Source organism: Zootoca vivipara, chromosome 6, assembly GCF_965207765.1.
Source record: "Zootoca vivipara chromosome 6, rZooViv2.hap1.1, whole genome shotgun sequence".
In the NCBI taxonomy this organism is placed as follows: domain Eukaryota; kingdom Metazoa; phylum Chordata; class Lepidosauria; order Squamata; family Lacertidae; genus Zootoca; species Zootoca vivipara.
In genome coordinates, this window is record NC_142589.1 from 70,590,794 (window position 1) to 70,616,701 (window position 25,908).

General features: G+C 49.4%; 1 protein-coding gene across 2 annotated transcripts; it reads left to right on the plus strand.

The window, feature by feature from the left end:
• The first annotated feature begins 2,367 nt into the window (after window positions 1-2,367).
• On the plus strand, window positions 2,368-23,941 carry USF2 (upstream transcription factor 2, c-fos interacting). Of its 2 annotated transcripts, none has more exons than XM_060275672.2 (10): window positions 2,368-2,899; window positions 11,688-11,734; window positions 13,375-13,490; window positions 14,883-15,002; window positions 17,521-17,674; window positions 18,726-18,813; window positions 19,465-19,523; window positions 20,940-21,034; window positions 21,315-21,443; window positions 22,109-23,941. In XM_060275672.2, the coding sequence occupies exons 1-10, from the start codon at window positions 2,847-2,849 to the stop codon at window positions 22,196-22,198; spliced, it is 951 nt and encodes a 316-aa protein (XP_060131655.1). In that variant the 5' UTR covers window positions 2,368-2,846; the 3' UTR covers window positions 22,199-23,941. The 2 variants fall into 2 exon arrangements, with proteins under 2 accessions (XP_060131655.1, XP_034975852.1); XM_035119961.3 differs by having other exon boundaries at window positions 2,384-2,899; window positions 13,375-13,547.
• The last annotated feature ends 1,967 nt before the right edge of the window (window positions 23,942-25,908 follow it).

Sequence of the window (25,908 nt, forward strand, 5' to 3'; positions counted from 1 at the left end):
TGAAGCTCAACATCCAAAAAACTAAGATCATGGCCACTGGTCCCATCACCTCCTGGCAAATAGAAGGGGAAGAAATGGAGGCAGTGAGAGATTTTACTTTCTTGGGCTGCTTGATCACTGCAGATGGTGACAGCAGTCACGAAATTAAAAGACGTCTGCTTCTTGGGAGAAAAGCAATGACAAACCTAGGTAGCATCTTAAAAAGCAGAGACATCACCTTGCCGACAAAGGTCCGTATAGTTAAAGCTATGGTTTTCCCAGTAGTGATGTATGGAAGTGAGAGCTGGACCATAAAGAAGGCTGATCGCCGAAGAATTGATGCTTTTGAATTATGGTGCTGGAGGAGACTCCTGAGAGTCCCATGGACTGCAAGAAGATCAAACCTATCCATTCTGAAGGAAATCAGCCCTGAGTGCTCACTGGAAGGACAGATCCTGAAGCTGAGGCTCCAATACTTTGGCCACCTTGTGGGAAGAGAAGACTCCCTGGAAAAGACCCTGATGTTGGGAAAGATGGAGGGCACAAGAAGAGGACAACAGAGGACGAGATGGTTGGACAGTGTTCTCGAAGCTACCAACATGAGTCTGACCAAACTGCAGGAGGCAGTGGAAGACAGGAGTGTCTGGCGTGCTCTGGTCCATGGGGTCACGAAGAGTCGGGCACGACTAAACGACATTATGAGATTTCACTCTGGCATCAAGGATTGGCACAGCTAAACAGATTCAGAATATCCACAGGGTGGCCCCAACCTCTCCATCAATCTCCTGTTAGCAGGGCTTTTGGCTGTTTGCTAATTTCTGCCGCCGCCACGCGTGATTGACATGCTGTTTTGCATGGAATTTCCCTCCTTACTCAGCTCACTATTGGCTCCCACCATGCCTGAAAACAAGCAAACAAGAATCCGTTCCTCCTGCCACTCAGAGAGTAAGCCCGCCCCCGGAAGCCTTTATTGGTGATTGCGTCTTAATCGCGTGACTTCTTCTGGCCTACCACGGCTCAAGAGAGGCCCCTCCCCCCGCGCTGGTTGTTTTGTAGCCCTTTGACAACTGCACCGCCCGCTTCCCCAAAGAAAAAATTAAACCAGACTTGCTCGATGTCAAGCTACATGATCTCCTAGCTGAGCCGCCTGAGATCGCTGAAAGGAAAGCTGCAATCCTAACAAGGCAGGCACGCCCGCCCGCTTCCTTAGGAAAGGGACTTATTACAATTAACAGAATCGACTGCCAAGTAAACATGCAAAACAGCAAGCCTCGCCTCTCTGCGTCATTAACACACACACACAATCCGCCCGCTTTTTAGTGGAATGGGGCCATGCTCGCTCTCTGGCCTTAAATTAGGGACCGGGAACCAGCAGCCCGTCAGGAGTCTCTGGGGAGATCCCTCCCCGCTCCGATCTGGGACTAGAGATTTTTGCTGACGAGACACGCGACGTAACAGCGGATTAATTTGTGGAAAGTAGGTCAAGACACGGCTTTTGCGCTGATAATTCCATTTTAGTAGACTAAAACAGCGTCCGGGAGCTAGAGTCATGGATGGCGGGTTGGAGCAAGCCCGCAGTGGACGCTGCTTTTCGCTTGGACGGTGGCACAGAGCCTGCCATCCCACGGCTGCTAACACGGAAGCAACTCCGACTCTGCCCAGCGGGGCCCGCGCCCAGATTAAACATCCACAGGCTGGCAGCTCGAGCAAATATTCTCCGTAGAGCATGCTCAGTGGCAGCAGGAAAGGGTGGGAGGGGAAACCCAGCACAGCCGGAGCCTTCGCTTGTTTACTTCTTAAGTCCTGTCGAGTACAGTGGCCCTTGGTTCTTAGCAAACCGCGCTTGAGATGGCAGCCTTGCAGGCGCAGCTTCGAGTTGTTGCGCCGAGCTAAGCGGTTCAGCGAACCGGGCTCCTATTTGCTCTCTCTCCCGCCCCACATTCGCCCCGCCAGCCAAGTAGTATTCAGGGGGCTCCTTCTACCGTTTGAACTGTCACCATTCCCGTCCCAAGCACACCCCAGCTGCCTCTAGCCTTGAGTATGTACGCATGCGCCCCGGGGACCGCAATAGCTGGGAGGTTACGATCTTAAAAGTATCCGATCGCGCGTAGATACCGTCTTACCCCCCCCCCACACGCGCGCGATCCCTTTCTTGCAGCTCCGCGTTGCAAGATTCCCCCGCAATCGCCCAACATTCTAAAACAACAAAGAACGCTTCCACACACACCCCACCGCCCTCCCACGCTGCCGCAACGTTCGATCGAAGCCCGCAACGTTCTATCCGCCGCGGCCGCTTGTTTGCAACGTTCTATTCCACCCCTCCTCCACCGCTGCCGCCGCCGCCTCTTTCTTCCCCCGCCCCGGATCGTCGCAGCGTTCTATCCCCTCCCCCTCCTCCCTCTCCCTCTCCGGATTGTTGCAACGTTCCATCCGCTGCTTGCTCGCCGACGTTCCAAAGCAGGCCGCGGACGTTCGATCGGCAGCAGCTGCAGCTCCTCTCCTTTTCCGCCCTTTCCCCCTTTCTTTCAATCCGCATCCTCCGGCTCCAGCTCCAGCTCCGGCTCCCACGCTCTCCCGTCTCTTCCCCCCTCACGTGTCCCGGGCTCCCAGCTGGGGAAGGAGGGGAGAGAGAGAGAGAATCTCTCGCTCTCTTTCCTCCTCACATGACCCGAGTGTTTGTCCCCGTGATCAGCGCCTCGGCTCCCGTGTCTCCTCCGCGTCCCCTCTACCTCCATCCGGCGTGAGATTTAAACTTCGTCCCCTCCCTCCTCCCCTCCCGCCCCCTTCTCCCCCTGGTGCTGCGGGGGTCTTTCCCCCCACCCCCTCTCCCTCCCCCTCCCTTTCCCCCCCCCTTCCCTTCTCCCCCCATGGACATGCTGGATCCCGGCCTGGACACAGCCACCGCCTCCGCTGCATCCAGGTAAGGGGGAAAGATCCCACGACACCCCCATGTAGCAGGGGAGGGGGGCTACGGCACCCAGCCTTCCCTCTCTTCTCGGGCCTAGCGAGGGTGGGGGAGGGGAGAGGGAACCAGCCATGATCCTCCTGCGGCGGCAGCAGCAGCGGCGCAAAGAGAGTGGGGGAGAACAAAATGGAGGACGAGGCAGAGCTTAGGCTCTCCGGGACGGGGGAAGTGGGACGAGGGTGGGGGGACACGGCAGGTCCAGGGGACGTGACCTGGGGCTGAGAACTGGGTGTCTGGAATAAAAGGGAAAGTGGGGGGGGGAGAAAGGAGAGGTTATGATCAGGAGGACTTCGTGCCATTGTAGGCTGAGAAGCAACGGGTCACACACACACACACCCCAAAAAAACACCCCACACTCGCACATGCACCGTCCAAGATCTGAAATGCATTGTCAGGAGGGCTGGGGAAGGGGGAGATAAATCTTGGGTTTGTGTGCATTTGGAGAGGGGGGGGAAGCATTCAGTGTTTTGGTGGGGGGGGACACAACACTGATTGGCAGGTAAGGGCTGGGAAGGAGGTTAAGTGACTGAGCAGGGAGGAGACTGCCAGGGTGATCAGAAAAAGTGGGGGTGCGATTGTGGGGTTGCAAAGGAGAGGGAGTGATGGGGAGAGGGAGAGGGTGTTAAGTTAGAGAGTCCAGCAGTGTGTTGTAGTGGTTAGAGACTCGGGGTTAAATTCCTACGTTGCCCTGAATGTTCTGGAGTGACACCTCCAGGCATGCTCTCCCTACCTAACCCTACACCACAGGTTTGTTGGTAGGGTTAAAATGGGAGGGGGGGGGAGTACACATTGCCTTCCTCATTCTCCTCCCCAAGCTCCTTAGTGCAGGCATGGGGAATGTGTAGCCTTGCAAATGCTTTGGGCTGCAGCACCCACCATCCCCAGGGAGCACAGCCAGTTGACAGGGCTAATGGGACTGCAGCTGCTGGAGAGAGGGGTGCTGGGAGTCGTCCATCACAGCAGCCCAAGGGCCAGATGTTCCTCAGCCTTGGCTCAGTAGAACGAAGTAAGAAAAAGGGCCTGGCGGGTTTAGCAACATGGTTCCTTCACTGCGAACAGAGGACCAAACACCACTTCACCCATTGCTGTTTCAGGGGGTGTTCATCAAGTGAGCACCTACAACATGCCGTCGTGACCATTGTGCCTGGTGCATACATTATTGTAGAACTGGGATTGGCTGCTGCGTGTCCTTGAGAAAGATACACACCTGGTGGGAAATCCAAAAATACTGCAGTGCAATGTGGCCTGTATTTGGACAACCTTCCCCAACCTGGTGACCTCCTGCGCTTGTGGGACTGTAGCTGCCATCCTCCCCAAGCACTGACCATGCTGCCTGGTGCTGATGGGAGTTGTAGTCCTAAACATCTGGAGGGCACCAGGTTGAGGACAGCCGCCCTAGGAATAGTCTTTGTTTCTTTTCGGGTTGCAGTGCTGCTTCAAGGAGAGCCATCTACTCTGTGGCAGTTGGGCAGAACAGCCAGTGCAGAATTGTGCTGTGCTTTGGCACTCCCCTCCCTGGGCTCCTAAAGGGCTCCGTTCGCCTATGGTGAGCAAAACTGGACTCCGGGTGACCAGGCAGTGAAAGTTTCATAATTTAGAAGAGAGGGGGCTTAACCATGGGTATGGCACAAATGACTAACATTAGCTATGTGTTAGGCTGGTAAGAGCTACTGTAGGCAGTAACATTTGTGAATCGATTTGCAAGACTGAGTTGTTACACAGAGAAGCAAGGGCAGTTACATTAGCATCCTGGAATTTGCCTCCTGGGCATTCGCATTTGGGAAGGTAAAATGATAGGGTCCCTAGATGATTATTGGGACTGTGTGCGGAGAAGGTTCATATGGAAAGGATTGGTCCACCGAATGAACCCTGGGAATCCAAGCTCTCTTCATTTCAGCTGCCTAGTTTTTTGTTGCTGCTATAGTTAAACCATTGGGAGTTGGAAATCTTTGCTGATCTACTGCACATGCAGATCAGCCTTATCTAGGGCTGCCATCATGGATCCAGGTTTTTCTGGACACATCTGCAGAATGGCATCTGGGTGGATTTTTGCTGAAATGGCAACATGTCCAGAAAAACCCGGACGTATGGCAAGTAGAGCAATTATTATTAGTCTTTTTAAATGCTTGGTAAATCCAAGAAAAGCACCAAAACATTTGGGGGGAGATGCTCCCCCCAAAATACTCAACAACTTGTTTTATAAGTGACCTGTATAGATTGGTTGATATTTTTCGCCTCCCTTTCCCTGATGTAATGTGTAGATTCACCTGATAACACCCATGACTTCTTCCCAGGGAGCTTTCCTTCAATAGAACTCTCTCTCTCTCTCTCTTTCTTTCTTTCTTTCTTTCTTTCTTTGGATGTATAGAGTTTTTTGGACCTTTCTCCCATCCAAGCACAGACCTTCAGCAATATTTGCTGCATCATGTGCATTCAGACAATATTGCGTCGGGGTGGTGGGAACACCGGCCGGCAGGATAACAGCTTCCTTGAGGAAAAGCGGCTTTTCTGAGTTTGTTGTTCAGGACGTTAGACTGGACCTGGAGAGACACCTGGGCTCAGATCTTCGCCCAGTCACGAAATTCACTGAGTGACCTTTGGGCCAGTCCCTTTTGGTCTACTCAATCTACCCCAAGGCATGATGAAGACTGGATAAGAGTGGAGTGGGGAAGGACTGCATTAACTTCCCTACGCCTTGAAGGAAGGGTACGATTTTTTAAAAAGCCATAACACGAAATAATTCAGCCAAATAATAGGGTGGTTGCTGTAGGTGAGCAGGAATTGCACATAGGTGATCCATGGAACTTCATGCAAGTGAATAGTTGGGTTGGAGAAAGAGGGGCAGGGTGCTTCTTGCTTGTGTGCGCATGTATATTTGCAGATTTGTCATTTTTGTTGTGTTATTTATAAGGCTGAAGGTGTGTGTACATGTATATACATACTGACATTCAGGCTCAAAAACCACACTGTCAGCACTCCTAGACCAGAGTGTTGGCAGATTTGTGCAGATGTTGCTCAGGCCCAGCTCCCATCACCCTTGACCACTGGTCACGTTGGCTGAGGCTGCTGGGATTTGAGACTCCCACCATTTCCTGGGTCCAGGTGGAGGGACCCAGGTTAGCCACCTCTGTGCTTCCTCAGCTCTTGGCGGTGGTGGAAGGTGAACAGGCAGGCAGGCAGGCATCTCTTATAGGCCGTCAACAGAAGTGAGGCTTAGCCGTGCTGGTGAGACATAAGAGAAAACATAAGAGTGGTTGCTACCCCAGATTCTTCTTCCTCCCCTTCCCGGTACATTTCTTAAACTCCCGGAATTGACTGGGGGCATTTACTGGGGTTTAAATAAGGAGAGAGAAACCTCCTAGGCAGGGGTGGGCCCTGTTGTGAACAGAGAGGAGCATGACTTGATGGGGAACGGATGCCAGAGTTATCTCATGTGATGGTTGGTGATGCCAGGAGAACCATTGGAAGCTGGCTTACGGTCTGCTTATGTCAGGGGTGGGGAAGCCTCAGGCCTTGGCGGGGAGGAAAAATGCCTCCTTCCAGCCCTCTTCGGGATTCTCCCCAGGATGCCACCCTTCTCACAAGCCCTACTTTGCACCCTCCGTGGGTGTACTTGCCTGGCTTACCTAGCAGTGCCTCTTCCGTGCCTGGAATGGAGCATAGAGCAGGCATGGGCAAACTCCGGCCTTCCAGATGTTTGGGACTACAATTCCCATCATCCCTAGATAACAGGACCAGTGGCCAGGGATGATGGGAATTGTAGTCCCAAACATCTGGAGGGCTGGAGTTTGCCTATGCCTGGCTTAGCGAGTGAAATGCATCTGAGAAGCATATCTGTTCCACACTGACGGGCAGCAGCTCTCTCGGGTTTTAGGCAGGCGTTCTCTCCCCTTAAAAGTATCTGGGGAGGCCAGGGATTGAGCTTGGGACCATTTGCAGGGAGAATATGTGCTCTACCACTGACCTGTGACCTTTCCCCAGGGCTGTCCCTTTCCCAGAAAAGGCCGTACGACGTGAAAAAAAGGAGAGGGACTGTGCTTATGAGATCGAGGAGGCAGTAAAGGGAGGTGGGGATGAAGAGTCTTACAAGTACTAGCGCTCAGTATATTGGGGAGGGGTTGGCCAGGTTTGGGGGATCTCTGGGCAAAATCTTACCTGATGGACCCCTTTGTAGGCCCAGACGAGCATAACTGGCTATGGCTGTGGCACTCTAGACAGCGCCAGAGCCGTAGCTAGGTAATTTTGCACCCCTGGCAGAACCGTTAAGATTGCGCCCCCTAGCCATGGACAAATTAGCTCTTCTTTCCGCCTCTCCTCCAACCCCTGCCCCTCCACCCATTCAATTCGCCCTCTATTTAAAACCATTTCTTATGAGGCAATAATCAACATTTATATTTATGGACATATTTTTAGCCAATTTTGCGCCCCCCCCCATCACCTGCGTCCCTGGCGGGGCCCCACCTCACCACCACCCCCACCCCCCGGGACATCACCAGGCAGCTTTGAGCTGCAGTCCAGGGCCATCTAGAGGGTCAGCCCTGATGCAGGGCAGAAAGAGAACAATCCCTGTGGTTTGCCCCAAACATCTGGTCTCTCAGTTTCCATGGCTAGTCAAGATGACCTTGACATCATTGCCAGCTCTGCATCAACAGTCTTCCCAGAGGTACGTGCCAATCACATAAACCCAATTTTATTGAGACCTCCCGTAAACTGGAAGTGCCTTTCTCTCTTCTGTACTCAAGTTCCCACATCTTATCCACAGACATTGCTTCTCCCCCCGCCGCCGCCACCTCCCCAAACTCAGCTGCTATCCCCACAGGAGGTGAGAATAATTAGAACCCTGTTGTGTACGAGGCAGTAATAAAACGAAGGGCTCCGTTTTTTATTATTAAAAAAACCACCTTTGCGTCTAGTGTGCCCTACATGCTTTCAGCTGAGCATATTGGGGGTGGGGAGAAGTGGAAAGACAGGGGCCCCCAGGGGTAGGGATGCGTGACGGAATAGAGGCCCAGGTACCATGATGTCTGAGTGAAGCTCAAATGAATTGTAGAGTTGGAAGAGGGACTCTAGGGGTCATCTAGTCCAACCCCCTGCAATGCAGGGCAGCTTCTCCAGGATGGTGGCTGCCAAACGTTTTGAACTCTTGGTTCCCAACAGCCCTTGCAGGCGTGGTATGGGGTGATGGGAGTTATGGTCCAGCAACATGCGGAGGGATGCAAATTGGGGGACAGGTGAAGAGCCTGCAGGATCAGGCGAGTGGTCCAGCATCCTGCTCAGGTGGGGAAATTAGAATTAAAAAGAACTCCTGCCTTTCCTGCTACCCATTGTGTTTATGTGGGTACACTGCAACACCTACACTGAATTCCTGGATATAATAGTTGGAGTTTGGGGGCGGCAGGGAGATGGTTAGCAGCAAATCAGTTCTCCAGTGGCGAAGAACCAAATTAAAAGGTTTTTGAATGAACCAAGAAGTTCCGTATTTGGGCAATGGGTGTGTCACTCCTCTTTATTGTCTAGATCTCCTTTTCATAAAACATCAGTCATTGGTGTGGCTTTGTTCATTGGCTAGAAACACTGAAAGGCATGAGCTAGACTAGTTTCTCACCGAACAAGTGGAGAAAATATCTCCTACCCATTTTGCCTTGGGTCTTGGGCTTTCTCTACAAGCAGCTTAGAATAGCTGGGTGCCTGGTGATTATGGCTCACCCAGGAGGAAGGGGATTTAACTGTTGCCCTTGCCACGCTCTGCTGGTGCCCCCTCTGTGGCGCAATGGGTCAATGTGTTTGGCTGTTAAGCTTGATGGTTTGAGCCAACCATGGGATGGTTGCGGGCGGAATTCCTGCATTGCAGGGAGTCATACTAGATGACCCTTGGGTCCCTTCCAACCCCACAATTGTATCATTCCAAGAGCATCTTAGGATCTGAGAGCAAGGAAGGCAAGGCCAGAGTACCCATCTGCTCCTTGAGAATCTCCTTGGTTGTCCATCTGAGCTGCATTCCTGGGCTGCCAGAAAGGACCTTCTTCGTGGCAGAGTCTGGGCTGGGACTAGCTACCATGGTGGCTTCCAAGCGTTGCAGAATCCAACTCCCATCTGCCCCGGCCAGGGATGATGGGAGCTGTAGTCCACAACATCTGGAAGGTACCACATTGGCTACCCTTCACCCAGGCTTTAGAGCAGAGTTTCCCAAACTTGGATCTCCAGCTGTTTGGGGACAACAATTCTCATTATCCCTGACCATTGGTCCTGCTAGCTTGGGTCCTGCAAACTTGACCCTCAAGCTGTTGTTGGTCTTCAACTCCATTGTCCTTCACCACTGATGGAAGTTGGTGTCTGAAGGGGGCCCTGTTGGCTAGTCCTGACCCAGACTCTGCCATAGAGAAGGCCGTCTCCGGCATCCCAGCAAGATCCTGGCGGTCATGATCATTCCTGTGGTTGGGGATGATGGGATCTGGAGGGTCGCATGTTCCCTACTACTGTTTTCGCACTCCCTTCCTAGGAAGGCCCACCACACACTTCCATCTCAAGGCTGCCGCTATGTAGACCCTTTTAGTTTCACGCGTTGACTTTCCAAATTCGAATGAGCATTGGCCATGCTGACTGGGACTGATGGGAGGTGGCGTCTGTGGAAAACAACACCGTGTCTCGGCATTCAGTGGTCTGGGAGTCGCTGGCCTGGACCACATCCATGGTATACCTACAACACAACCCTAACCCTTAAGAAAGATATGGAGGTGGCATCCTCTGAAAAGCTTTTGAGCTCTTTAACCCAGCCTTTCTCCTCTGCATTGGGCACCTTTCCTTGGCGTCTCGGTGCCGTTCCTGCTCTGCGCCAACGTCCTGCCGAGATACGAGCCTTATCTCCCTCTGCCAGTGCGAAGAATTAAGATAGCCAAATGCTTTGCAGCGCCTCCGTAGCTGCAAGGCCGGGCGGTGTGTGCCTTCCTTTATCCTGTCTCCATCAAAGCAATAAGAGGATATTAACGTCGAACCCTTGTGGCAGACATCAGCGCAGGGATCTCTGGCTTTCAGGAATGCGCGGGCTGAATAACAAGGTTCCTCGTCACTGATAGTGAGCAGGAAGTGAGGCTTTGTTGCTGCCCACTCCAGGGAACGGGGCTGGGTTTCTCTAGGCTCTGCACAGTGAGAGATTTGTATCCGGCAAAGCAGGGGCTGTTAAATCGGTGGAAGAAGAGCTTGGCAAAGGACGTTTTAGGGGCATTCTGTTGCCCAGGCAGTGTTAAAATTCTGCATGGAGGGCAGCGGAATTCTGGAGCGTCTTCTGCAAATGAAAGTTGATCTCATCTGCACAGAATTCCCCTTATTTTATGCAATTCTATTCTGCAATTGGGAATGAATGAATGAATGAGTGGATCTTTATTTGCATCAGCCACCAGTTATAGCAATAATCAAAATGCGGTATACAGAGGATAAAGGTAAAAAGTCAATTATATAAAATGTATTTTGGGGTTTGGGTCAATAGTCAAATAATGGATCTTATTCTAATTGCCCTGGCTATAAACCTTGCAACCTATGCAGTCACCTGCTCATCTTTATCTGCCAAGAGAAAGGACACTGTAACAGTGGTTGGGCAACCTGGAGTGGACAATACAGGGGTGATAACCTCACTCCTCAAATCTTTATAAAGAGTGCAGGCCAGAAGGACATGCGCCACCAATCCAGTACAGTGGTGCCTCGCTAGACGAATTTAATTCGTTCCACGGGTCTTTTCTTATAACGAAAAATCCGTCTAGCGAATCCCATAGGAATGCATTGAATTTTTTTTGAATTTTTTTTTTGCCCATAGGAACACATTAATTGAATTTCAATGCATTCCTATGGGAAACCACGATTCGCTAGACGAATATTTCGTAAAACGAATTTGTCTAGTGAGGCAACCTCCGCTAGAAAAAACCTTTCGTTAAGCAGGGCATTCGTTAAGCGAGGCACCACTGTACTGCCATCTCCACAGGGACATAACCGTTTTTCGAGTGGAATTTTTTGGAATCATCCCCCGAGTACAGCCGAAGGCATTATTTTCAATCTTGCAGGAGTAAAAGCACAATTCTTGCTCCCTACTTTTTCCTCTGGTCCCATCTGCGCTGGACATTTAAAGCAGCATATTGCAACTTTAAACAGTCACAACTTTCTCCAAATAATTATAAGGAGGTGTCATGCACCCCCCAACCACAGAGCTAAGATTCTCAGAGTTCCCCAGAGTTCCTATTCCTATTTTTCAACTACAGTGGTTCCTCTACTTATGAATAACTCTACTTACGAATGGAGCTCCGTCCGCCATCTTGGATGCGGTTTAGATAGGATTTTTTCTACTTACGAATTTTTAGATAGGGTTGCTTCTACTTACGAATTTTTTCTTCCAATGCATTCCTATGGGATTCGACTTACAGATATTTTCGACTTACAAATGTGCGTTCGGAACGCATTAAATTCGTAAGTAGAGGTACCACTGTACTCTGGGATGGATAGCTCTGTGAAGGGAATAGGGGTCTCCTAAAAACACCCTTAATAAACTACGCTCCCCATATTTCTTTGGGGTAAAGCCATGATTGATAAAAAGTACTATTGTGTTTTAAAGGTATGGTATGAATGTGGACTACAGTTCCTCTGAATGAGCTTTCGGAAGAGAACAAGGCCAAGAGCTGACCTCTGCAGGCTTAGATTTTTATCTTGGCTGACAGTTCTTTTCTTTTCTCTCTCTCTCCCCCCCCTCTTTGTGTTACAGCCACGAAAAAGGTCAAGAAGGTGAAGAGGGAGTCGAGCTGCAGGAAGGTGAGGAGGGGTCCTGGGCTGGCCCAGAAAATGCCCAGCCAACCTGCGTGAGCAAGTTGTAGCCCCCGCTCGGGGAGGGATTTCTACCACCAGGGCACCACCCGATAAGTAAGGCGTACGAAATGTCTGTCTGTGAACAAAGCTGAATCTCTGGTCGCCTCCTGTCTGGATCCCATGGGGGCAGTGTGTTGGCAGCTGGAACACCAAATCTCCCTGACCCCCTGCAGACCCACACAGCCCCAGAGCCCAGTTAGCATCTTGTCCTTCATTTAGATGCATCATGCACAAGATGTGTGATGTGAGAAAGAGGAGTGAAGCAAGCCCTTTCCTATCATTCGTATGTCAGGGTTCGTACTAGTGCGTTCCAGAGTCTCTCTAGCAAAAAAGAAAGGTCCCTGCCCCAGAGAGGTTTCAGTCTACTGCCACCTTGTTATTTCTCTCCTCCTTTTCCTTTAGGAAGTTCAGGGCAGCATATACAGGGATTCCTCTCTCTCTCTCTTTTGCACAGTCAAACACACTTGTCATCACAACAACCCTGTGAGGTAGGTTCGGCTGAGAAGGTGGCTAGCCTGAGGTCACTTCATAGAAGTTGTATAAGCTTTGCTCCTTCGTATTCTCCACCGTTTAGACTCCTCGGCCTTTGGTGGGTATTTAATGTTATCAAAACAGCTGTCCTTCCCACAAGGTAGTGACCGTGTGCTAAGTAGCAGCCTGCACTAAGGCACATTTTTCAGACAGGATGCAGGTTTCTAGAATAACATAAATGAATGACAGGTTGAAGCTAGTTCAGGGTTTTAAATTCCGGAGTGGCAGGTTGTATAAATAAACTCGCTACGTGACTGAGTTCAAGAGTGTGTTGTGTGGCCTGGATTGTTGCACCCCCTCTCCCAAATCCAGTGGGTTCCCTTTGCGGGAGGACACCCCAGTAACCCAGCAGAGCCGCAGTCGCCAGAGTGACACCTCCACTGAGTTAAGTTGGAAAAAAGCATTTGATTATAGCCAAGGGAATAGGTTGTGGCGTGAGGGTTGATGCCCACAACAGCTGATGTTATCAATATCATTATTATCAGGAAGTCTGGGATAGCTTAGTCAGTAGAGCATCAGACTCTTAATCTCAGGGTTGGGGGTTTGAGCCCCACATTGGGGAAAAGATTCATGTGTTGCAGTGGGCTGAACTGAATGACCCTCGTGGTCCCATCCACCTCTGTGATTTATTTGTCGCTTACCATAAAAATGTTCTCAAAGCAATGATTACAAAATCGTACCCTATAGAAGATTTAAACTGCACCAGAAAAATAAAAGAACCTTAACTGAACTCTCAAAAGGACCCACCCTACTAAATGATGAGCACCGATGCAGGCTGGGATATAATCATACCCTGTGACCCCAATTATGTTTGGGTAAACGGGAACACCATTGGCACATTAATCCTGATGTCGCCACGCATATCTCTCAGGGGCGTGGCATTCCGCAGTTGGGGAGCCACCACTGAAAAGGTCACAAATGTGCCTGTTGGCCCCCAAAAGGACGGCAAAACCCTGCAACAGCAGCAACAGCAACACCTGTGTTGATGAGGCTGGTGTGCCGGTAGAGAGTGGCCCAAAGCTGGCAGTAATCAATTTCCTTTCTCTCTCTCCAAGGAGACGGCACAAATGCGGATGAGCAGACTGCAGTGGCCATCACCAGCGTCCAGCAAGCAGCCTTCACAGACCATAATATCCAGTACCAGTTCCGCACAGAGAACAATGGAGGACAGGTAGCAGAACCCTCGTCAGGGAGCTTGGCTTTTAACTGCGTGGGTACGGCGGAAGGGGTAAGAGCTTAAGGCGCAAGGGCATTGGCCCCTGGGCGGCTTCCGGCTGCCGACTGGCCAGTCGTCACATTCCGAGGAGTCACGGTGTGGCGCTCGTGGGACCGCACCATTTCATAACTGGGGGTGTTTGTGCGTGTCATTGCATGATTGAATATATTCCCGAAATGTCTAGTCGCAGCATTGCCCACATTATTGGAGTGGGGGGGGGGTTCCTTATAAAATCCACAAGCTCCGACCATTTATTCTCAACCCCTCCACTCTAGTTTAGCCAAATCACAGACTTTTAGAATTGCAGAGTTGGAAGGGACCCTGACAGTCACCTAGTCCAACCCCTGTAACCCCCTGCAATGCAGGAATCTTGACTGAAGCATCCATGGTAGACAGCCACCCCTTGCCTCTGTATCGTGAGGACCAGAAGGACGTGATCACTTCCTCCCAAGGTTCCCAGTACTTCCACTTTGCCAATCAGTTCCTCCCTGTTGGTGAGGACTAGGCCCAAGGTAGATGATCCCCTTGTTGCCTCTTCCACATTTTGGGAAATGGAAGTGTCTCAGTAATATGCCTCGGGAACATTCCAAGAAGAACCATTACGAAAGATGCGGGACAAGCCCTCATCACAAAAGGTGGGGACACCCCCCACACCCCTAGTAGCTCTCAAGCAATGGTTTTACTTTCCCTGACATACTAGCTTTCTGTATGCAAAATTCTGTGCTTGTTTTCACGTGAGGAAACAGTTGGTCCTCTTCATTTATTATCACCCGGGAGAATCCCTGGAGGGCTTGTAGCAGTGTGTTCCCCACCCCCCTCCTCTGAGTATATCTCCTCTGGCTTCCAGAGATTTTAGCAGATGTTGCCATAACCTTAAGAACTAGAAAATTGCATTTGTGTGTTGTTGTTGTTTTGCTGTCGTTTAGTTTGGCCAGTGTCCAACTTATGTGCCCCAACAGTGCAAGGATTTCCACTGGAACAGCAGAACTTCCACCCCACCTCACATGCCACACCCTCCTCAAGTCTATTCGGGAGGGCTGCGGGAAACCCAGAACAGACTTAGGGGTACGATGGTGGAAGCGGGGAGGATGGTCTGTTGCACAGGCATAAATCCTTGCGCTGGCAGGATTTGTTGGTTGGATATCGACCACTGAAATATTCTGGGATGCTTTATTCAATACCGTTCTCCATCTTACTGTTTCTCCAGCTGAGGACCCTCGTTTCACACCAGGAATGGTCATTGGTCACAATACAGACATGCCTTGATTTGACTTCTCTGTGGGACTGTCTTCCCCCTTCTCGAATTCTGCCGAAAGACTGACTTCTGTTTTCCTTCCTCACTGCCAGGTGACATATAGAGTCGTTCAGGTGACAGACAGTCAGCTGGATGGACAGACAGATGCGACGGGGGCAGTCAGTGTGGTCTCGACGGCAGCTTTCACCAGTGGCCAGCAAGCTGTTGCTCAGGTGAGAGAGAGAGAAGCTTTATTGGGCCCCAAAAGTGACATCAGATGCCTTGCTTTTTAGCGATGCAGACTCCTTCCGTCCAGTTCAGTCCATCAGTCAAGTTGTTGATCTAGTCAGCAGACTTCACAATGAGAACTGTGTGCATCAGATAGCTATTAAAATTGGACACAGATGATCAAATATCTTATTAGCAGGTAGGAGTGCTTTATTACATTGCATTTCTTGCTGTTCTTCAAATCATGGGTTCCTCACCTGCCAGCTGATAACCTCTGTTCTTGTGACTGCATGCCTCCATTTTGGCTACATAAGGATAACTGACGTCTGTTGAGGTCCATGTTTACTGGGGAGGGGGTTGTTGGAGGTTGCGCTTGAACGGGGGTGGGGAGACAAAAGTGAGCAGGTCTTTTCCCCTTTTCCTCCCTGCGCAGTGGGTCCCGGGGGAGGAATAGATCTCTCCTCTCCAAAGAGCTGAACTGATCTCTCGTGTGATAATTCTCCTCCTCACACCCCCAAAAATCTTCCTTCTGCTCCTCTATTCATTCCGATGTTTCCATCTCCCTCCTCCTCAGCCCCATGGCTCCGTATGTCCTGTGTTTAGCTTTCCTGGGTGAAGATTTAATGTGACTTGCCTCAAATTTAATATCACTTGCCTCAAATACACAAAATTCCTTTTGGCCTCTCCAGGACTGGCCTACTTTTTTTATTATTATGGAAGGATTTTCCATTCATTTACCACAAGAGGGCAGTGCGAACTTGGAGTATCCCAGTGAAACCTCATTCTGCTGCTTTCTGACTTTGAGATGTTTTGGTTCATGTGCCAGCTGTGTCCCAAGAGGACTGTGCACTCTGTCCCATTTGCATTAGGATATAGTTCGGCAACTACTGGTATCTCCCCGGCAGGACGCAACTACTGGTATCTCCCCGGTGCCCCAAACCAAAAAACCTTTCCCACACACCTGTGTTTTTATATGGAAATCTGTAACCACCCGCCTTGGCCCATTATCCCAAGGAATGTACTCAGTGGCTCATCAGCACTTTCCTGGTTCAATCCTCAGCATCTCCAGGTTGGGATGAGAGAGACCATTATTATTATTATTGTTATTATTATTATTATTTTACTTCTACCCCATCCATCTGGCCGGGCCTCCGCAGCCACTCTGGGCGGCTCCCAACAGAATATTAAAAACACAATAAAACATCACACATTAAATACTTCCCTAAACAGGGCTGCCTTTCAGATGTCTTCTAAAAGTCAGAAAGTTGTTTATTTCCTTGACATCTGATGGGAGGGTGTTCCACAGGGCGGGTGCCACTACCGAGAAGGCCCCCTGCCTGGTCCCCTCTTAACATCACTTCTCGCAGGGAGGGAACCACCAGAAGGCCCTCGGAGCTGGACCTCAGTGTCCAGGTTGAACAATGGGGGTGGAGACGCTCCTTCATGTATACTGGGCCGAGTCAGCAGTGCTGCTGCCAGTCAGTGCAGAAATATTGAGCTATGTAAACCAATGGCCAGTGTGATATAAGGCAGCTTTCTATGGGTATAAGTTAGATCAGTGGTATAACGCGTACTTTGCATACAGAAGATTCCAAAGAGCTTGTATGTATTAAGAGGAGCGGGAAGTGGGTTTCTTTTGAAGGGGGAATTGCAACCATAGAGTATAAATGTATTTGTTCATTTTTTCATCTCTGAAAACATTTATATTAATTCTTATTCATCTCATAACATTTATATATATATACCTCTTGGTCATAGAGAAAACATCTGAGCAACTAACAAACAAATGATCACCAAAACAATGTACACCTTATTTTTAAAACCATGTGCGTCAAGGTCTAATAAATCCAGGCGGAAAAGAAAAGAGCTATCTATCGTTCCTCACTTGCAAGTTTTATGAAAGGTTAAATAATAGAACAACACGAATAGCAATCATTAAGAGTGCAGCTGTTGACTAAGTGATGATTTTGTAAAATGGAATGTAACTAGAAGTAAATAAGAATATGAAATGCAGTAATATAAGATGATAAGGAAGCCGAGTAAGATTGTCTTCCATAAACACGGTTTTAACAATGAGTCCGTAAGTGACTGTGGAGGCCAATTCTGGGCCCACACGTCCTTCCACAGTGGGGACATTGGTTCCCGGGCGGAAGTTGATCACAGTGTGGATTTGCCAAGCGTGCCTTCCTCTTAGTACGTTTCCACAAAGGTATACATACATACATACATACATACATACATACATACATACATACATACATACATACATACATACATGTGTATACCTTTATACACCTGTAGGCGCCAGGTGAAACCGTTCCTCTGTAACCATCCTTTGCCTCATTGTCATCCAAGGCCATGTTGAATGTGTTGTGAGAGGGGTGTGTGTTTTGTTTTGTTCTTGTTCTTGCTTTTATTACCTATGTGGCTGGGTGCTTTTTTTCCTGCTGCCCACCCCGAGATCTTTGGATGAAGGGGGCGGTAGACAAATGGTTGTAGTTTTCTTCCGTCTCTTCTTTCCAGGCTGTGATCCAGAACCCCTTCAGCAATGGCGGGAGCCCGGCCACGGATGCCGTCAGTGGCGAGGCCCGGTTTGCGTACTTCCCTGCCTCCACGGTGGGGGACGCCACAGCGGTGTCGGTGCAGACGACAGATCAGTCGCTGACGCAGGCCGGAGGTAGGAAAGTGAGAAGGGCCGAGCCACCTCTCCCCCCCTCTTCTTTCCGGAGTGGGATCCTGAAGTTTGGTCCACAAGGGGCAATTTGGACAGGGGCAATCTCCACAGACCCAGAACCCATCCGCACCATACATTTAAAGCAGGATTGTACCACTTTTAACAGCCATGGCTTCCCACAAAGACTGGTTTGTGAAAGGTGCTGAGAAGGTTTTAGGAGGACCTCTATTTCCCCCCCCCCCTTGAGCTAGAATTCAGCGGTTTAACAAGCCCAGGGAATGTAGCTCTGTGGAGAATAGGGGTCACCCTACAACTCCGAACACCTTTTGAGGTGGTCGTACAAGGTTCTCCCTCTCCTCACTTGTATCTTTGCCATGGCTATATTTGAAGCCATCTTCAAATATCTCAAGGGCTGTCACACAGGAGATGGAGCAAGCTTATTTTCTCCTGCTCTGGAGGAGGACAGGACCCGAACCAATGGCTTCATGTTACAAGAAAGGTGATTCCGACTAAACACAGGAAGAGCTGTTCGACAGGGCGGGGGGGGGGGTTAAATGGAGGTTGGATGGTCCTCTGTCATGGATGACATTCCTGCATTGCAAGGGGTTGGAATAGAGGACCCTCGGGGTCCCTTCCAACTCTCCGATTATATGACCCTGTGAGGTAGGTTAGGCTGAGATAATGTGACTGGCTTAAGGTTACCCAGTGAGCTTCATGGCTGAGTGGGGATTTGAACCCAGATCTCCCAGGTCCCTAGTCCACACCTTCCTTTCATTGAGCTCAAGACAGCATATACTGGGTGCTCTTCCCCTGCTCCTGTTTTCTCCTCACAACAGCCCTGTAAGGTAGGTCAGGTAGAGGGAATGACTGGCCCAAAGGCATCCAGCGCAGTTCATGTATATGTGAGTGGGGAGTTGATCCTGGCTCATCCCAGTCCTAAAATCGAAGGCGCCTGGGTGGCTAGGGTTCCTCTGCAGCCAGCTGGCCCTCCTTCCCTCTTGCTGTTCCTTTCAAAATAGCAAACTTATTTTCTCTTCTGTGTTGCTCCCCGTAGGCCAATTCTACGTAATGATGACCCCACAGGACGTGCTGCAGACAGGGACGCAACGTACCATCGCCCCCCGAACCCACCCCTATTCCCCGTATGTATGGCTCCGGGACGGGAACAAAGAGGGAGGGTTGATGAGTCATGAGCACGGCTGTCTAGCTCCCTGACCCCCAATGTCGGCTGTTCCCGAAGGGCCAAGGAAGCAGCCAGCCAGGAAGCCGAACAAAGAGAATTGGAAGCTGTGTTACGCTGAGTCAGAGTGCTGAGTCAGTCCATCCAGCACAGTACTGCCTCCACTGGACAGGCAGTGCTTCTCAAACTGTAGTCCAGCTGTTACTGGACTACAACTCCCATCATCCCCAGCTAGCAGGGGATGATGGGTGTTGTAGTCCACCAGCAGCCGGCGACCCAAGTTTGAGAAGCACTGCTGTCAGGTTTGGGGCAAGAGCCTCTCCCAGCCTTAACTGGAGATTCTGGGGATTGATGTTTGGACTTTCTGCTGATCTACAGCTCTATTTAACAGACCCCAGAAAGAATGTTTGCACCTGTTTGAAAGGGCGGGGGGAGGTGCATTGTTTCCGTGGCCCACGCTCTGCCGATGGGAAGGGAGATTAGGAGCATTTTCGTTGCCCCTTTCATATTCACATCATGGCACCGCTGCTTCCGAGACGTGAGCAGGGTCTTTGCACCCTTCCCTGCCCCCCTCCTGATTCCCCCCCTTAATGCCTTTGCTTTGAAAACCTAGGAAAATGGACGGGACGCGGACGCCGCGGGACGAGAGGAGACGAGCCCAGCACAACGAAGGTGCGCAGAACAGCCAAACAGCCCAAACCGCACTTTAAAAAAAATAAAAATAAAACACCACATTCAGATCGTTCCGGGATTTATTGTCCTCTGGGGCCGCAGAACCCCTGGTGAAAGGAGAGGGTTTTTAATCTCCACTTTCCCTGCTGCAATGTTACTGCTGCCCTGTACCTGTTTATTGAGTGGGGGTGAAGGTGGTCTCTCAAGATGAGTAAAATGTCAGGCACGAAATGAGCTGCTCTAGCAACCTCCATGTCAGATAAGCCTCTGTTTCATGCTTGCAGGGACACCCACACTGCTGGCAGCATCTCCCGGAACGTTTAAAGCTTTTTTTTTTTTTTGCTGCAGGGCTGTTTTAAGGGGGTGGCTCCCTGTTTTTCTCAACTTTCCATCAAATCTGTGCCTCTCTTCGCCCAACCGTCCTTAATTACCAGGGCTTGATGCTCTTCACAAGCACCCACTAATAACTGTGGCGGATTTGAATTAGCTCCATTCTTCATGAAGGTGCCATTCCCACCCAAACACCCCAACCAAACTGGTACCCTCCATAGGCTTCGGTCTGCAACTTTCACCAGCCCCTACCATTATGGCCGAGGGTCAGGAATGATGCAACACAGTAGACCAGCATCATCCCCAACTTGGGGGAGATTGCTCAGGTGTTTCACCTGGCGGCGGGGAACCTTGTAGCCTGCAGCCCAGCTGTGGCTTGTGGCTTAATAATTATAATAATTTTGGATGTGTTGTAAGGTTGGATTTCAACTGCCCTGAGGTGCACTTCCAAAGCTCTCTTCTCCTTTGAATGAGCAGATTGGGTTGGGTGATTTGCTGTGGCCCCTGATTTATTTATTGGGGGAGGGGGAAGAGGGGTGGCAATGGTCCCAAAAGGTACAGTGGTACCCTGGTTCTCAAACTGAATGCGTTCCTGTAGTCTGTTCCAAAACTAAAGCGTTCCAAAACCAAAGCACGCTTTCCCATAGAAAGTAATGCAAAATGGGTTAATCCGTTCCAGACTTTTTAAAAAACAACCCCTAAAACAGCAATTTAACATGAATTTTACTATTTAACGAGACCATTGATCCATAAAATGAAAGCAATAAACAATGTACTGCAGTCACACAATCACTCAGCTTCCGCACAGTCACAAAAAAGCCGCAAAAACGCAAAATAAATAGCAAAAACAGACAGATCTCAGTGTAACACTCAAAACAGAAGCATGCATGGCACGCAAAATGGAAGCATAACACTCAAAACGGAGCACGTTCGGCTTCCGAAGAAAGTTCGCAAGCCAGAACACTTCCAGGTTTGCAGTGTTTGAGTGCCAAGTTGTTTGAGTACCAAGGTACCACCGTTTGTTTTTTTAGAAAAATTCCCTTGTCTAATCAGTTCCCTGTTTTCTCTTTGCCTCCCCCTCTCTAGTTGAACGGAGGAGGCGGGACAAAATCAACAACTGGATTGTCCAGCTGTCGAAAATCATTCCAGACTGCAATACAGACAACAGCAAGACGGGGGCGGTGAGTGCAACTTCTGGGCAGGACATGAATGCTGGGAGGGTTGTTGGTTTGGGAGGAGCTGCTGGGTGCTGCTGCAGCTTGCAGGCTTGGCTCATTCTTCCGAAGGAGGCTGAGTTGCCCCGTTCTTCTTGGGACAGTTTATATTGGGAGAGGCTGTTTGAGGGGGAGTAATGCCTTCTGTCCCCGCACCCCCCGGCTGTCAGATTCTATTGCACCGTGCAATTTTACCTGTTCTGAGCATGGCATGGCATTTAGGAAATGTGTTCTGTGTGTCCCACAGAGCAAAGGAGGCATTCTGTCTAAAGCCTGCGACTACATCCGTGAACTGCGCCAGACGAACCAGCACATGCAAGAGACTTTCAAAGAAGCCGAGCGGCTGCAGATGGACAACGACTTGCTACGGCAACAGGTACCTGAGCCCTCCAAACCTGCCATCCCCAGTAACAAAGACTCATTGCTGAGATGGCCTAGCCTACCTCACAGAGTTGTTGTGATGATAAAATGGGGAGCACGATACACACCGCCTTGACATGACCTCCTTGGAGGGGGGAAGTGGTGTACAGTGGTTCTCAAACTTAATCTGTTCCAAAGGTCTGTTCGAAAACCAAAGCATTCCAAAACCAAGGTGTGCTTTCCCAAAGTAATGCAAAATGGATTAATCCGTTGCAGACTTTTAAAAACAACCCCTAAAACAGCAGTTCAACATGAATTTTACTATCTAACGAGACCATGGATCCATAGAATGAAAGCAATGAACAGTGTACTGCAATCACACAGTAGCTGAACTGGGTTCCACAAAGTCACAAAAACAAAACAAAAAGAGCAGCAAAAACGCAAAATAAATAGCAAAAACAGACAGACCTCAGCTTAACACTCAAAACAGAAGCGTAACACTCAAAATGGAGCACTTTGGCTTCTGAAGAAAGTTTGCAAACCAGGACATTTGTGGGTTTGCAGTGTTTGGGTTCCAAGTTGTTTGAGTACCAAGGTACCACTGTATGAACAATTTTTGTAAAAAAATAAAACCAATTACCTCTCTTATCTCTCTCTTCAACACCCCACCCCACCCCACAGATCGAGGAGCTGAAGAACGAAAATGCCCTTCTCAGAGCACAGCTGCAGCAACACGGGATCGAGATTGTGGGAGATGCCCCTGGGCAGTAGCCCCCCAGCTGCCCACTTTGCCACTGCCTCTTTACACAGGATCTCAGCCTCCAGTTCTACTCATCCTTTTGTATAGAGAACCCCCTTCTACTCTGAACGAACGTTGCCTCCCTTCCCCTCGTGTTGGGGGTAAACCGAGGGGAGCGGCAAAAAATCCGGGGAGTGGGGATGGAAGAGCCTGATCAAGGGTCTCGTCGGCCCAGCCACGCCAGCCTTCTCCCCCCAACCCCACTTCCTGTTGTCTTCCCCTCCCGACTTCCTTCCTCTCCTTAGGATACGTTAAGATTAAACAGACAAAACATGCATTTTTTTATAGTAGATTTTTAACACAGGTTAGCCAGTTTCCACTTGGCCCCCCCTTTTCTCCTCTGCTGGATCTGTGGGATGGGGACATTTCCCCCTCCTCTGAGATGGGCTGTTTCAAAAGCTATCGGATTCCATCTTCTTCCCTCTGACCGTCTTGCCGGTTCAAAGCCTCACCAAGGGCGAACCTGTCGTTTTGATTTGGCCATGGGGGGGGGGAGGAGTAGGGGTCTGGGTTTCTCAGGTTTGGCTGCTAGCCCAAGAGTGGATGAGGTTGACCCCCACACACACACGCAGTTTGGACACGATCCGCAGGTTAAGTGGACATCCCACCCCTGCTTTTGAGGTGCCCTGAAATGAATGCTCTTCATGTGAAACTCAGTAGCAGGTTAGTTGGAATTTGACTTGCAATCAGGCCAACGGGTTATTTTATGGAGTAAGCCTTGTGCCATGAACAAGTGGGAGGTTGCAGCTCAGTTTTGCATCTCCGGCCATGTCCACTGACTCTACCCCTCTGTTTTCCCACCACTTCAAAACTTGTAAAATAATAATGATTAAGGCACAGTGGAGTTCAGTCCTAAATCTTACTACTGTCTCCTTCCTTCCTTCCTTCCTTCCTTCCTTCCTTCCTTCCTTCCTTCCTTCCTTCCTTCCTTCTCTTTCCTTCCTTCCTTCCTTCCTTCCTTCCTTCCTTCCTTCCTTCCTTCCTTCCTTCCTTCTCTTTCCTTCTTTCTTTCTTTCTTGTAAGTAATCTCTTATTTTATTAGTTCCCAAGCGCGTTTGTATAGAGGTACGGTGTTTGTATGATAGCTGAAACCCAGGCCATTAGAAAGAGGGTTTTTTTTAGTGGTGGATTGAATTGACAACAGGGTTGCTTTTGTGTGTGTTTTTTGATATTATATAATTTTTTAATTAAACTTCAGCAGTGTTTTAGATTTCAGGTTAAGAAAATAATAATAATCAGGAGATGGATTTTTTTTTAAGAAAAGAAGCAATCTCCTATATTTTGGGTTTCCTACCCCGCCCCCTGCTTTCACACAGAATTTTTTTTAAGAAAAGAAGATAAATGGTTCCTAAAAATTATAAAATATTATTGTAATAGCATTTTCCTTAGGTTTGATTTTTTTTTGTTTCATTTTATATCTCTATATACCAGCCCTCCTGGAGAAAAAAAAATACATATATCCAGGATTGTAACTGGATTTGTGGTAATATTTGTACCCAAATATCAGTTTTGCTCCAACCCTCTATGAATGTGAGGAGGAAGAGATGAAAAGAGGTTAAATCGAGGAGGTTGGGGAAAACAAATGGTATATCAAAAAAGTCGAAAGAAAAAAAGTTGGATTGCAGAGTTTGATCGTTGAAAAGTAGGAAGAAATTCTGTTTATATATAAAAGAAAAAAAGAAAAACCTGCACAGAAATAATATTGTACCAAATCATTTTGTGGTTTGACGGTGTTTGTGGCTACATGCGGGGATAGAACGAAATTGTTTGGCGGTTCCTTTTTCTTGCACCCAAAGACCCCAGTTTCACAACCAGGGGTTTTCAGCTCAGTTGCAGTAGCTGCTGTGGGGTGGGGGGCTCCCCAGATCTTAATAAGTTGTTTGTTTGTTGCATTTATATCCCACCTTTTTTCCAGGGGGAGTGCAAGGTGCTTTACATAGTTCTACCTCTCCCTATTCCATCCTCACAACAACCCCGCGAGAGAGGGACCGTGAACTTTGTGGCCAAGTTGGGACAGGAACTCCAATCTCCCATATCTCTGCCTAAAGCGCTAACCACTACACCACACTTTCTCCCAATCCCAAGGCTTCCTCCCAAGAATCTCTGAGGGGATGGCATCGCCTTCTGCCACAAGAACTCTGTGCGATAGTTTAAGCCGAGAGATGGCAGCTGGCCCAGGGTCACCCACCGAATGAGATGGCTCCCCACAGTCCTAGTGCCTCTATGCCATATAATCATTGTGAGCAGTTGGTGAAAGACACACTCGGTCTGCTAGTGCCCCCTAGACCTGCCTACAGTTATAGCTTTGGTCCATTAGGCCTTTTCCAGATGCAGGCTCATTGAGACAAATCCCCACAACTTCCTGTCCAGAGTTTGTGGTACCCTGTATCTCCAGCAGGAAATTGCCTTAAGAACAGCCTGCTGGGTCACTCCAGTGGCCCATATGCATCAGCAGCATCCTCCTCCTCCTAGTTGGCCAGCCAGGTGCCTGCAAGAAACCGAGCAAGCAGAATTAAGAGCACAAGCACAGTCTCTTCCCCTGTGGTTTCCAGCAACTGGCATTCAGAATCATTGCTGCAAGGCAAACATGGCATCTGTCCTGTGCATCAGGTAGAAAATGCAATGTTGTATCCTGCTAAATGGTGCCATTACAGTGGAACCTCAGTTTATGAACACCTCGGTTTATGAATTTTCGGTTTACGAACGCCACGGACCCATCTGGAATGGATTAATTCACTTTCCATTACTTTCAATTGGAAAGTTCGCTTCAGTTTATGAATGCTTCAGTTTATGAACAGACTTCCAGAACCAATTACACCCATGCTTCGGGTTAAGTACGCTTCAGGTTGAGTACTCCGCGGACCCGTCTGGAACAGATTAATCCACTTTCCATTACTATCAATGGGAAAGTTCGCTTCAGTTTATGAACGCTTCAGTTTATGAACAGACTTCCGGAACCAATTGTGTTCATAAACTGAGGTACCACTGTACTTTCAAGGGAGTCTGCTCTTGACTACCGGTAGGGGAGTGGTTGTTGCTTGGCACTTCCTCAAGAAGCCCCAGCAAGGGGAGAGAGCTGGCGGCATCCACACATCCCATTCCTGGGATGCACAGGATCCCTGACCATGCTGGCTGGGGTTGATGGGAGTCTTGAGTCCAAAAATAGCTGGAGGACCACAGGTGCCCCCCCAGGCTGGCACATAGGCTAGGGCTGTGCATGGCCCCTGTGATCTAGTTTGGGACCCAATCCAGTTTGCATAGATCTAGACCCTGGCTCGCCCCCCACAAGCCTGTCTTTGCTCCTAGATAAGGTTGGGGAACCTGTCTTCCTCCGATTGCTGTTGGATCACAAGTCCTAGAATCCCTGGTTTATGGGCATCTTCTGGTTGGAGTGGATGGTACTGTGGGAGTCCCAACAGTGTCTAGAGGACATCAGGCTGCCCAACTCTGCCCTAGAACAGCTGGATAAACATAGCATGTCTCCCTCATAATATAGAAGTAGAATCTTCTAGTTGGAAAGGACCTTGGGCTCTTCCAGTCTAGCATTCCTTGGAGAACATCACCCCTTGACCCCAGCCAACATGGCCAACATGGGAGATGGAGTGCCACAACATCAGGAGGACCACAGCTTCCATGTCTCTAGTCTAAATTACCTAGCTATGCGGTGGAAATTTTGAATCTT

What these genes read in the sequence shown, in the direction of transcription:
- USF2 (XM_035119961.3), top strand. Translation starts at nt 2,847, where the DNA reads ATGGACATGCTGGATCCCGGCCTGGACACAGCCACCGCCTCCGCTGCA. An exon ending in ACCGCCTCCGCTGCATCCAG is followed by an intron (nt 2,900 to 11,687) that starts GTAAGGGGGAAA and finishes TTTGTGTTACAG; the next exon opens with CCACGAAAAAGGTCAAGAAG. An exon ending in GGGAGTCGAGCTGCAGGAAG is followed by an intron (nt 11,735 to 13,374) that starts GTGAGGAGGGGT and finishes TCTCTCTCCAAG; the next exon opens with GAGACGGCACAAATGCGGAT.